This window comes from Dipodomys spectabilis, unplaced genomic scaffold (genome assembly GCF_019054845.1).
Source record: "Dipodomys spectabilis isolate Male_0828 unplaced genomic scaffold, ASM1905484v1 ptg000260l, whole genome shotgun sequence".
Classification (NCBI taxonomy): Eukaryota; Metazoa; Chordata; class Mammalia; order Rodentia; family Heteromyidae; genus Dipodomys; species Dipodomys spectabilis.
The window spans coordinates 1,642,301-1,655,946 of record NW_024870937.1 but is presented as its reverse complement, the minus strand read 5'-3'; the positions used below and the strand labels follow the sequence as shown (position 1 = coordinate 1,655,946).

The window sequence follows — 13,646 nt, the reverse complement described above, 5'->3', positions numbered from 1 at the left end:
CACTCTACTCTTGAGCCTCAGCTCCATTTCTGGCTCTATGGTGGTGTCATGAACTTTTCCTGCCTACCATCTTCAGATTTCAGCCTCCTGATTAGATTCATACTCCTGTATGAATGTAATTTTATATACAACACAGGAATTAGCTTTCTTTATCTCCAGTTTTAGTCTGGATAGGCTAGGATATAAATTATAATGTAGACATCATAACCAAATTTCCTAAAACTTAAAAAAAATTAAGTGGCTATTTTATTAGATTTATATATGTGTAAAAATCAGCACTTAGATGTATATTGCCAAGAATATTTGTGAAAGATACAGCTTAAGATCTCAAATTCCAAATACAGAATGACATATAATTTGAATAAGCTCATTTGCATAATAGATTGTTGAAATTTAAACTTCCTGTAAACAGCTTCACATTACAAATTAAATGGCTCTCAACTTTTTTTGGTACCAGTCCTGGGGCTTGAATTCAGGACCTGAGCACTGTCCCTAAGCTTTTTTGCGCAAAGCTAGTGCCTGCCACTTTAGATATAGTTCCACTTCCAACTTTTGATGGTTAACTGGAGATAAAAGTCTAATTTTCCTGCCTGGGCTGGTTTCAAACTGTGATCCTCAGATCGCAGCCTTCTGAGTAGCTGAGATTAATTACAGGTGTGAGCCACCAGTACCTGATTTTGTTTTCAACTTTTTACTAGGGGCCTATTTAAAACTGAATAGCTACCTCAAAGAATAAGCAGGGATCAACAGAACCACCTAACGTTTCTGTAATTCAAGTCTCCTAAAGCTCCTTCACTAACTAGCTAAGTAACTAATATGGATAATTATCAAAGTTCAAATTGTTTCAACTGCTACCAAACAGAGACTTTCCAGAACAATATGAGTATTTGAAACTTCAGTATTTTTTCTGAGCATTCCAAAGTATAATGTACATAGGTGACAATTCCCAAAAGACAATTCCCTAATAAGATTCATACACTGAGTAACACCAAATGGAACTATGTAAGGTATTTAAAGAACAAACTTTAAAGAATATCTATCTATCTATCTATCTGAACTCAGGGCTTGGGCACTGTCCCTCAGCTTCTTTGTGCTTAAGACTAGTGCTCTACCACTAGAGCCACAGTACCATTTTTGGCTTTTTTGAGTAGTTTTGTGAAGAGTCTCATGGAAACTTCTCTGCACAGGCTGGCTTCAAACCATGATCCTTCACATCTCAGCCTTCTGAGTAGCTAGGATTATAGGTGTGAGCCACCAGTGCCTGGCTTTAAAGAATATTTTTAGAACTAAATATCTGTGGTCCTTCTTACAACATATACATACTTTTGCTTTCTGCAGGGGTGCCATACGACAGCACAATACAGCTGAACAATTTCTGCAGACTTCCATAAATAATTTTTCATGTTCCCTGAGTGCAAGAGATAAGCTGGTCCCATCCACTACCAGTCCATGCTGAATCACATGATCCTCAGTGATTCTAAAGAAGAAAAAAATAATTAAAATAATCATATCCTCTGTAAGACCCTACCCCACTCCCATCTCTATCTCTAGTAACAGGATTGAACTGATGGTCTCCTTCATGCTCAGCAAGTACTCTACCACTGAAGCCACACCCCCAGTCCATTCTGCTTGTCTCACTATGTATGGGCTACCCTCAAACTCACAATCCTCCTGCCTTTGCTTCAAGAGTAGATGAAATTACAGGTTGTTCTACCATGCCCAGCTTGTAAGTCATTTTATTCACATTCATAGAATAGTACTATTAAAGGACGGACAGTTCAAAATGGAAAAACTCAGTTGTACTACCTAAAGGTAAGATTAAACAGAATCAAGAGTCACTAAAGGATGAGTAAAACACAGGATACTGAATTTTACAATGAAGTGTTACATAGAAATAGCAACTGTATTTTCTACAATGTGAATTGTAACATAATCTAAACTTATAAGAACAGAAAAAGAAACATTCTTATTCAGTTAACTAAATTCTAATCTTATGCACTAGACACTATGTTGAAAATGAACTTTACAACTTTGCAGGGGGGAAGAGAAGAGTTGGGAAGATGGGGAGGAAAGGGATGGTAGGGGAAAAACAAAGGAGGGGTTAACAATGTTTGATAGATAATGGACTCATTACCTTGCTCATGTAACTGTAACCCCTTTATACAGTAGTATCTTTACAATAAAAAATATATATTTAGCTGGGCGCTGGTGGTTCACACCTATAATCCTAGCTACTCAGGAGGTTGAAATCTGAGGATTGTGGTTCAAAGCCAGCCCGGGCAGGAAAGTCCGTGAGACTCTTAACTCCAATAAAGCACTAGAAAACCAGAAGTGGCACTGTGGTTCAAGCTGTTCAATGCTCGCCTTGAGCTGAAGAGCTGAGGGACAGCACCCAAGCCCAGAGTTCAAGCCCAATGACAGACAAAAATAAAATAATATATATATATATATATATATATATATACACACACACACATATATATATGTTTAAAAATTCTAATCTTAAGAATATATGAAATCAAGATTATTCAGAAAAATCTATAAGCTAGATAACTGATGTTAAAAGATTGCCCTATAGTGGATGTAACATCAGATATTATGGTCAAACCTGAATAACCCCTATTTGTGGCCATATAATTAAAATAAGTGCTATTCAAAGTGTTGCCTGCTGACTGGCAGCTGGGCAAACTGTTGTTAGTGAATTAAGTAATTATATCATTAAGTGGACAATTTTTACTCAACTGTTTCCCCAGTGGCCCCTTGATAATAAGACTTTCTTGATGAAGGAAGTAGTATAAATATTTTTGAAAGGCAGTCTTCAAAGTAGCTCTGTGTTACATACACACCACAAAAAGTACCATCAATTTATAGGTTGCTCCATTTTAAAATGAGAAGAAAGAAGACTACTAGGTGAGCAACAAGCTAGAAAAGCTTAAGATACACTGATTAAGACTTAGTCTTATAACATAAAACCCTTTTATAAGCTGCAGGATGACTTTCATTATATGTCTAACTACTGTGTTGCACTGTAACTTAATACAAGTAATAAACCATTCACTTTGCACCATGAAAACTTCAAAACATCTTTCTCTTCCTTAACCTGCAGTATCTGAACATCCACATTGACTGGCTTCTTACCTACTTAGAATCTGTGCTACTGTCAATGCCTTGAGCCTGTTTTGAGTACTATCTAAGCAGTGTGCCTCAAAGGGAATAGTTACCAATAGTGGGACAGATCAGGGGCTGGGAAGGTGGCTCAGTGGTAGAGCACTTGCCTTTCATGCATGAGGCCCTGGGTTCGATTCCTCAGCACCACATAAGCAGAAAAAAAAAAGCCGGAAGTGGTGCTATGGCTCAAGTGGTAGCGTGCTAGCCTTGAGCTGAAGAGCTGAGGGACAGCACCCAGGCCCAGAGTACAGGCCCCACGACTGGACCCCTTCCCCCCATAATAGTGGGACAGATCAGACTGCTTTCCTCAGGACTCTCCCATGGCACATTATCTGATTTTCCTCCGAGTAGTCTTCATAAACTACCAATATGTTCTCACCATCTATGGGATATTTAAAATATGTGGAGGCCAGACCTGGTGGCTCATGCTTGTAATTCCAGCTCCTTGGAGAGGCAAGCAGATTGGGAAGAACTAACAATTTGAGGCCAGCAAAAGTTACTAGACCCCATCTCAAGAAGCAAGTCAGGCTTGGAAGTCACACCTTGGAGGCTTAAATAAGACTGAGGTCCCAGGCTATCCCATGCAAAAAGCCTACAGCTAAAAACATTGAAAGCATAGCTCAAGCAGCAGAGCACTTGCCTACCATTCTAGCAAACAGTAGGCAGCAGGGGCTCGTCTCTGGTTTATGTCACTGTTCCCCCATACTCTCCCATTTATCTCCATTTATCCATCTATACTTTATGGTAAGTTCCTTAAATATTCCCATCTCTCAGCTCCAGGACTTTGCATCTGCTGTCCGCTTTGCTTCCTGATGTCACTACCCAGCTAACATTTCATCTCTGAGTTCATCCAGAGCTCTTCCTGATGTTGCTGGTCTCCGATGTCCTATGCTCTACTTCTTCTGTTGCTCCCTGAGTTACGATTTACTTCACAGGTCTATAACAGTGTTTACTTCTCTGTCTTCCCCATACCTAGATCCTATGTGAACTAGATCCCATTAATGTTGACTGCTAAACTATAATGTATTTATGTTTTAATACCACAGAACTGTATCATAAGATTTTAGGATTAATCTTTGACAATGTTGCTTCAAACAGGTCATATAGCTGACATCTCACTGCATAACAAATAACTTTACCATGTAATTAAAAAATAATAATCCATACTCCACTAGGCCTTAAAATTATGTCATTAAAGCCCATTTTTCTTATTTTGTCATGACAGCTATACATTGACAATATAAAATAACAAAATGTCCTAACATGGAACACTCAGAACATTATGGAGTATAACTGTATGACTTGTAGAATACCAAACAACAGTATGAAGTGCTGAGAGAAGACTTCAGATCTCTGCTGCCAAAACTCAGTTCATGCTGTAGTGATAAATTTATGTGGTTGTGTTCTAATCAAACTTCACAGACACTGAAATCTAAATTGTATGTAGCCATGAAGCATTCTTCTTTGGATTATTTTTCATCCATCATCAAATGTAAAGTGATTTTTAGATAATGGACTGACAGTCAGTGGCAATGGGTTATATCTGACCTGGTATTATGGTTACTTAATTCCTGGATTGTATGATCCATATACCTACATTCTTACCTTCTGGCCAGCTGCCTCAATTGTTCGGCACATTCACTGTCTGATTTCTGGTTTATCAGTTCAAGGATGTTCATGGTTCTGTGAAAATGTCCACAGGATAAGCTCACACTAACAGCTGTCTCATGTTTATCTCCAGTAAGTACCCACACTTTGATACCAGCCATTCTCAATGCTTCAATAGTTTCTCGAACTTTATCTTGCAGTCTGAAAATACAATAAACAAAACTAGTTAAAGAAAACACTTTTCCCCTATATGTTTAGTATAAACTAAAGAGAATAGGTAAAGTCTACACTAGACTTGGGAATGTTACAATATATCAATTTATCTGAAATTGAAACCCTCTAAGAAAGAAATAACAAACTGATTAGTGATAACCTGATTTATATAAAATCAACCAATTAAAATATACAACTTTGTGTTTCAAGAGTTTATCTTCAAAATTGATTTTTTTTTTTTTTTGGCCAGTCCTAGGGCTTAAACTCTGGGCCTGGGTGCTGTTCCTGAGCTAAGCAATACTACTGAAGCTACAGATCTACTTCTAGTTTTTTTCTGTGATTAATTGGAGTTAAGAGTCTTACAGACTTTCCTGTCCGGGTTAGCTTTGAACTGCAATACTCACATCTTCGTCCCTTGAGTAGCTAATATTACAGATGTGAACCACTGGTGCCTGGCTAAAATTAATTTAAGACCAAAATAACTAGGTGGTCTTCATAAACCATTAAAATAAGATCTCTCTACTTCCTCTCCAATCTTATACCCTCCCCTACCATCCCTTATCTTGCCCTAGCTTCCTTTCTTCCTTCCTCTTCCTATCTCTGTCTCTGTCAGTTAGAGACTGGACCCAGGGCCTCATGCATACTAGAAAAGCACTATGTTGCTGAGCTATACCTGAAGTCTCTAGGAAGTCTTTAATTTCAAGTCAAAATGAGATCTGTATATGTATGTACCTATCTATAAGAAAATTTCTCAAATTACTCACAGCTAAAAAAAAATCAGACTGTGGAAAAAAGAAGGCTATATACCATATAACTTCAAAAGATTATGAGAAATTTCAAGAAAATGAAAATGTAGATTAAAAAAAGTATGTAAACACCCTTGTATCTAGGGGGTAGGAGAAAACACATAATGATAAAAATTGTAGAAATCAATTCATAGGATTCAACTTAATTCAAGAAAAACATTGAGATAATTCCTGGGTAACCAAGACAAACTATATGGGCTACAAAGAATTCATAATTACAAGACAGTACAACAAAGATATTGATACAATTAGATACAATTACCTATAAAATACAGAAACTTCACAGGTAATATTTAATCCTATCAGTAAAGATCTTACTGGAGTGGGATTAATAACTGAGCTATACTTTAGGAATAGGTATCTAAAGATAAATAGAAAGAATCATCCACAAGGCATGGCTTTAACAAGGAACATGTAGCTGGTGTGCAGAGAACTATAGCTGGTGTGGAACTACTGAAACATAAGGTAGAAACATGAGGCTGGACAATTAATGGACTGAGGAATAGTCTAAAATTTCAATAGTCTAAATTTTCAGAAGAACTACAGATAATTGTTTTCCTTCATCTACTTCAAATGTCTGGCTAAAACAGTATACATTGACTAGAAAAAACTAATGCTTTAATTCTCTATTTTGATTTTAAATATCATAGAAAGTTAATAATTTATTTCATACACTAGAAACACTTAAAGCAAAGATGCAAATGGATCCAATTTCTTCTTTTTCTGGATATAACAATGTTTGATCATCACTCTATCTATTCATTCTGCCACTAGTCACATGTTCTATTTAAGGAGTAAGTGGCTTTCTATATTTGAAATATTTGAGAAGATACAGATTAGGTCTATGAAAAATATGGTTTCACTCTTTAAGAAGGTTGGTTCTAGCCAGGTGCCAAAGGCTCACACTTGTAATCCTGGATACTCAGGAGGTAAGTATCACAGTTTGAAGCCAGTCTGAGCAGAAAAAGTTGGAGACTTTTATTTCCAATCAATCATCAGCAAGCCAGAAGTGAAACTGTGACTCAAGTGGTAGAGCACTAATCTTGAGCAAGAAAACTCAAGGATAATACTCAGGCATTAAGTACAAGCCCCAGGACTGGCACACACACAAAAAGGAAGGCTGCTTCTGAAAAAAATTTCTAATGAGGAAGAAACAGTACTAACTTATGTGAGTCTTACCTGTCTTCCACTGCTGTAGCTCCCAGTAACATCAGATCTTTCTCTATGAACTGGAAGACATTTGCCAATTTCTCTTCCCGTTGTTGCAAGGCAGTCCTGGCTTCAAATAGTCGTTTGTCTATTTCTTCATATTCTTTAGGTGTAAACTGTCTATAGGCTACACACAGAGTTCGTAGCCCTTTCTAAGGTTAAAAAAAAATTAAAGGCAAAAAAACCTCAGCACAAATTAACTAATGAAAGAAAAACAAAAAGGTTACTGAAATAAACTGAAGACCTGGCATTCAATATTAGAGCCTAGGAAGACCATAAAGATTACCTTATTTATATTTGAAAACTATTACATGAAAATGCAAAGTTTAAGAATGTCAAGGGAGGGGCTGGGAAGGTGGCTCAGAGGTAGAGTGCTTGCCTTGCATGCATGAAGACCTGGGTTCGATTCCTCACCACCACATAAGCAAAAAAGAAAAAAAATGGAAGTGGCGCTGTGGCTCAAGTGGTAGAGCACTAGCCTTGAAGTGAAGAGCTGAGGGACAGCGCCCAGGCCCAGAGTTCAGGTCCCACGACTGGACCCCCCCCCAAGGAAAAAAAAAAAAAAAGAATGTCAAGGGAGACAGCTTCAGGTTCCTATTTTAACTCAAAATCCTAGAGTGGCTCAAGCCTGTAATCCTAGCTACTCAGGCAGCTGAGATCTGAATATCATGGCTCACAGATAGCCCTCACAGCAAAATCTGCGAGACTCATCTCTAATTAACTAGCACAAAGCAGGAAGCAGAGCTATGGCACAAGAGGTAGAATGCCAGTTTTAAGCAAAAAAGCTAAGACAGAATAAAAGACCCTGAGTTCAAGCCCCAGTACCAACCTCCCCCTCCCAAAAACAATCCACTTTTACCTACTTCATACATTTATTTTTTGCAAAGGAGAACATGACCTCCTGAGGGTTTATCCTATGACCAAATTTGTCATTTCAAATACATCAGCCTTGTTCATTATCAAACAAGCTCTATTGCCTGGATCTATCAAATGAGATTTATTTTAAATAATATATCTTCTGGGAGGGAAAAACTGGGTGAGAGAGAGGGAAGGTGACATTGTTAAAAAAAAATGTACTCTTTACCTGACTTATGTAATGTAACCTCTCCATACATCATCTCTATAATAACAATTAAAAATTTAAAAAAATCTTCAGTAAACTAGAACTACTGAAATGTAGGGCCATGTCTGATTATGTGATTCTTTCTGCTCATTAAAAAAAAATCTCTGAAATGGAGGACTGGTTGAGTGGCTGAAGTGGTAGTGCACCTGCCAAGCAAGTATAAGGTCCTGAATTCAAATATCAGTAACATCAAAATGAATGAAATAATAACAATACTAATAAAAAAATGCTGAAAGGCAATATATGAAGCTAAAGGCTTATAACTATGTATATATACTTTCTGTCTACCATGTATTTTTTTTGAAAAATACACAATAAATGTTCTGACAGTGTAACTAAGAGTAGTTAGAAAAATATATGATAGTACTGTTTTTAAGACAGTACTTTAAAACCCAATAGTCAAAAATATTTTCTAATAATAGTTATGAGCCATTAGTTCTTAATATATAAATTAATTTATTCTACAATAAATGCTTATTAAGCATCATCTGTGTGTTAGTACTGTTCTGGATATTAATACAGTGGTAAAGTTCAACAATGTCTCTGCTCTCACAAGTATTATAATGGGTAGATGAACTACATCATCAACATTCATAAGCAATGGAAGACAATAATTATAAACTAGTAAAAGGGATAGGTAAGAAGGGATGAGTATGGAGCATACATTTAAATAAATATCGTGAATTATTGCTCTTTGTTCTTGTAAGATACCCCTATATTCTCTTTTTAATAAAAATATAATTCACATTCCACAAAATTCACCATTTTATTAATTCCATGTTTTAAACTATATTCAGAGTTGTTCAATCATCACTGCTTCCTAATTCCAGAATATTTCATCATTCCCCAAAGGAATACATACCCATTAGCTCCTGGCAACCACTAATCTGTTTTGTCTTTCTCCCATCTGCCTATCCTGGACATTTCATATAAATGTCATATGTGGCTTTTTGTGACTGGCTTCTTTTGCAGATCTTTTCAGGGTTCATCTGTGTTGTATGTAGCATGTATCAATACTTCATTCCTTTTAGTGTCTTGGTAATAATCCATTATATGAGTATATTACATTTTGTCTACCTATTGATCAGTCATCTGGGTTTTTTCCATTTGTGTCTATTACAAACAATGCTTATGAACATGAACATGTTAAGATCTTTTGTGTGGATGTTTTCAATTCTTTTTTGGGGGGAGTGGGGGGTCGTTCATGTGGCTTGAACTCAGGGCCTGGGCATTGTTCCTGAGCTCTTTTACTCAAGGCTAGTACTCTACTACCCTGAGCCACAGCTCCACTTCCAGTTTTCTGGTGGCTAATTGGAGATAGGAGTAGCAGTCTCACAGAATTTACTGTCTGGGCTAGCTTTGAATCATAATTCTTAGATCTCAGCCTCCTGATTAGCTAGGATTACAGATGTGAGCCACCACTGCCTGGCATGTTTTCAAATCTTTTTGGTATTTACCTAGGAGTAGAATCACTAGGTCATATAGTAATTATGCTGATTTTTTGAGAAACTGCCAAACTTCTCACCCAAGTACAATTCTATAATACTATTTTATTAGGTCTTCTTCAGTGAATCAAGGGCCTTGAACTGAGCTATATATACAACCTTTTTTTAATTTATTGATTTATTTACTGATTTATTTTAAGGAAAGCTCTTACTACACTTCCCTCGCTATTACTGAATTCTTGGATCCTTTGGTCTCAGTCTTTGTAGTAGGTGTAGCTGCAGGCATGCACCAAGCCTGGAAAAATTTTCTTTCCTACCCTTCTCTTCCCTTTCTCTCTCTAAAGAAAATACATGGTAGACAAAAAAACCTTACAAACATAATTATAGGCCTTTAGCTTCATATATTACCTTTCAGAGCTTTTCTATTAGAGTTGTTATTATTTCATTTATTTTGATGTTACTGGGATTTGAACTCAGGGCCTTATACTTGCTTAGCAGGTACTACCACTTCAGCCACTCAACTAGCCTTCCATTTCAGAGCTATACCCCAGCCTCTTTTTTTTAAACAGCATAGTTGGGGTCGTACTTGCAACCAAAAGCGCCCGTTTTAAGAGGTATAAAGATATGACATTTTAGCAGATTAAAAATTGGTTTTTACATAAAGAATGTGAGCCAACACATAATAAAACATAATTACAAAATTCTAATAACTTGGATAAGTAACTTAAAAATAAATTCCAAAATCATTCAAAAATACAACCTTTTGAGTTTTTAAATAACAGAAGTTTGTACTTACCAAAGCAAATTCATCTACATGAATTCTAGTTTTTTCAATTTCTCCGCCTACACATTTAGGGAGAACTGATGATTCAGCTCCTTTAGCAAATAAAAGCTTCTCCCCTGAAAGGAGGGGGAAAAAAAAAGCTCAATCTCTTACTATTAAGTAAATAAACAATCATGAAAATTTAGATTGGTTACCTGAAGGTGCCTGAACAATTACACTCATTCTCCTACGATCTGAATCAAATTCCAGAATATGGAGCAATTTGTACCTAAAGAAAAGAAGACAAAAATCTTATCTTTTAAAAAATGTGCAAATATGTGAATGGAATATATGAATATTTGGAAAGAGTAAAAGATGTTAATTTAAAATAAAACATTGGGGCTGGGAAGGTGGCTTAGTGGTAATGCTTCCTTAGCATGAATGAAGCCTTGTGTTTGATTACACAGTATCATATACACAGAAAAAGCTGGATGTAGTGCTGTGGCTCCAGTGGTAGAGTGCTAGCCTTGAGCAAAAGCAGCTCAGGGACAATGCCCAGGCCCTGAGTTCAAGCCCCAGGCCCAGCAACAAATAAATAAATAACATTAATATCATCTACATTTTCATAAGGATGGGTTATGTATCATTAACAGGAATACTTGACAGAAACAAAAGAAACTGACTTAGAGTCATTACCGAATGACAGGCTTTACATGCCTTCTTATCATTTAACTTCAGTGAAAAATGAGGCTATTATAAAGATTAAGTAACTAACGTTAAATAAGCTGTGAACAGCAGAACAAGGACTGGAACCCAAGTCTGCCCAACTACATGTTTCAGTAAATAAAAAAGATAAGTGATTCTCAACCACTTTAACATATCCAACTAATGCAGCATACATACATTACAGCACTACGTCTGAACCTTGGTGTGTATGGAAAGAGGGGCACACAAAGGCTTCTCCAAAGGGCTGAAAAAGCATTTGTATGGATAGGTGAAAAGAAACATGGCTTGAAAAACCTTCCACAGAATCTTTTTTTTTTTTTATTGTGAAAATACCATACAGAGGGGTTACAATTACATGGGCAAGGTAATGAGTACATTTCTTATCAAGCATTGTTGCCTTTGTTTACCCTTTCCATCTTCCCCCTTTACCCCCCTAAAGTTGTAAAGTTCGTTTTTCGACATAATGGTCTTGTACATCTCATTGTTGCAATGGGTCCACCTACATCCCTATTTAAACAATTTGTTTTTTCCCTTCCCCTCCACAAATTATACCAACATCAAATACAGTGAAAACAGGGGTTATACAGTGGGGGAGGGACATACAAAGCAACAAAGAAATCATCTTAAAAATTTGTTAGAAACAATCTCAAGAAAGAAAAAAACATTTGAATCTTTCACCTAACATCAAGTTATCTGACTGTTTCTGCTTGTCTCTGATATATACTAGTAATTGCAAATAAGGGAAACCAGTCCTATGGAGGTTCCTCAAAAGACTCCACATAGAGCTCCCCTATGACCCAGCAATCCCACTTTTGGGCATTTACCCAAATGATCACAAACAAGACCATACTAAAGCTACCAGCACAACTATGTTTATTGCAGCATTATTTACCATAGCTAAGATATGGAACCAACGAAGATGTCCCTCAGTAGATGAATGGATCAAGAAAATGTGGTATATATACACAATGGAATTCTATGCCTCCATCAGAAAGAATGACATTGAGGGGGGACCAAGATGGCGACGGGGCAGTAGGGAAACGCCACAGCTCTCTCCAACCAAAAAGAGAGTTCAAGTTCCAACGCTTAATCTCCCCAAGAGACCGACAACAACAAAAAGACGAACACTCAGAGAAAAACCAGAGGTGGAAAATAACAAAAAAAGAAAGAGAGGAAAAGAAGAATTTCAGAACAGGGAAGAGCGAAGACCCCTCCCCCAACCTTTACTGGCGCGCGCAGTGCGCCAAGCCGCCGGCCAGTCGGCCCGGCGGGGGCTGTCGGAGCCCCAGAGACACAGGGGGCTGCTTGCAGATCACCAGGTACCGGATTGCAGAACAGCGGATCGCCAGGAACAGAGAAACCTACCAGCCGGGAGTCTCCACGAGGATCCCACCCCCACCCCTCACTCTCCACCGGAGCGGAGAGGCTCCATCCCGCCAAAGCCGCCCGGCACCAGCAGCGCGACAAAGGGACCTGTCCGCAGACCACCCGCCCAATCGCGATCGCAACGACCCGGCGGGGGCCACCCAACCCAGCCCGCAACCACCCCAACTGAACTCGGATTGCAACAACAACTGACGACCTACAGGGTGAGTACCCCACAGGGGACAGTGTATCCCTCAAGGGAGACCAGAGCTGGAGGGAATCCCCAGACCCTGACCTAGACTCCCTACCCCAACACCCGGACCACAGGACCCACTAAAACTGGGAACTGTTCGAGAGCTCCACCAGCCGGTGGAGCACACTCTGCTGGCCAGGCCAGAGCAAGAGCGCCCCTGGAAGGGAGCTTAAATGCCCAAGCCAGGAACAGTGCCCCTGGGTCAAGACTACCAACAGTAGAAGAAATTTGAACTGTGTCCTCCAGGCTGCATAACCTAGGTGGTATACACATTAGCACAGGCCTAACGAGCGCGCTCCAGGCTGGGGCCGGAACCAGGCCCGGGGATCCGGCGCCTGAACAACACAACCAACTCCTCCCAACTGAAGTAAAAAGCTGAGCATACGCCTCAACAGAGGGGAGAAAACCAGGAAACAATACTCCCCAGGAAGCACGCCTGTGACAACAAAAGACCTGGAGGCTCAGGACAAGAGAAGCCCAAACCCCACCAAAACCCCACCCATATACCCTAGGCTGGGAATTGGGCAACACAGGCTGCCAGCACCTGATAGTAAGCAGGAGCTCAGGCTGATAAGGCGGCTCAGCAATAGAGTGATAGTCTTGGATGTATGAGGCCCTAGATCTGATTCCTCAGCATCACAAAAGCAAAAAGGGTCAGAAGTGGTGCTGTGGCTCAAATGGTAGGGTGCCAGCCTTGAGCTGAAGAGCTGAGGGACAGCACCCAAACCTAGAGTTCAAGCCCACAACCAGCCCAAAACAAACAAAAACACATCAGGAGCCCATAGCAGACTCCAGTATTTGGGAGAGTGCATCCAGAGCATCTGATCTTCCCAAGAGCACCCGTAGGAGTAAACACAAGCAGTCTAGGCTGCTCAACCCTTCCAAAGGTGGGAATTGCCAGCAATCTACAGCAGAGAGCTGAAAATCCTAAGTAAGTCAGAATAGCAGCTGGAAATAGGCTCCCAAC

At 38.9% G+C, this 13,646-nt stretch overlaps 1 protein-coding gene across 3 annotated transcripts in view; it reads right to left on the bottom strand.

Moving 5' to 3' along the window:
- Atp11b (ATPase phospholipid transporting 11B (putative)) overlaps positions 1-13,646 on the bottom strand; it is a 113,317-nt gene that overhangs the window by 32,349 nt on the left and 67,322 nt on the right. For all 3 annotated transcript variants that reach the window (XM_042699620.1, XM_042699619.1, XM_042699618.1), the window contains exons 16-20: positions 10,551-10,624; positions 10,369-10,472; positions 6,975-7,156; positions 4,774-4,977; positions 1,324-1,477 (exon numbers count right to left, since the gene is read on the bottom strand). In XM_042699620.1, coding sequence (XP_042555554.1) covers positions 1,324-1,477; positions 4,774-4,977; positions 6,975-7,156; positions 10,369-10,472; positions 10,551-10,624 — 718 coding nt within the window. The remainder of the gene's footprint in view (positions 1-1,323; positions 1,478-4,773; positions 4,978-6,974; positions 7,157-10,368; positions 10,473-10,550; positions 10,625-13,646) is intronic.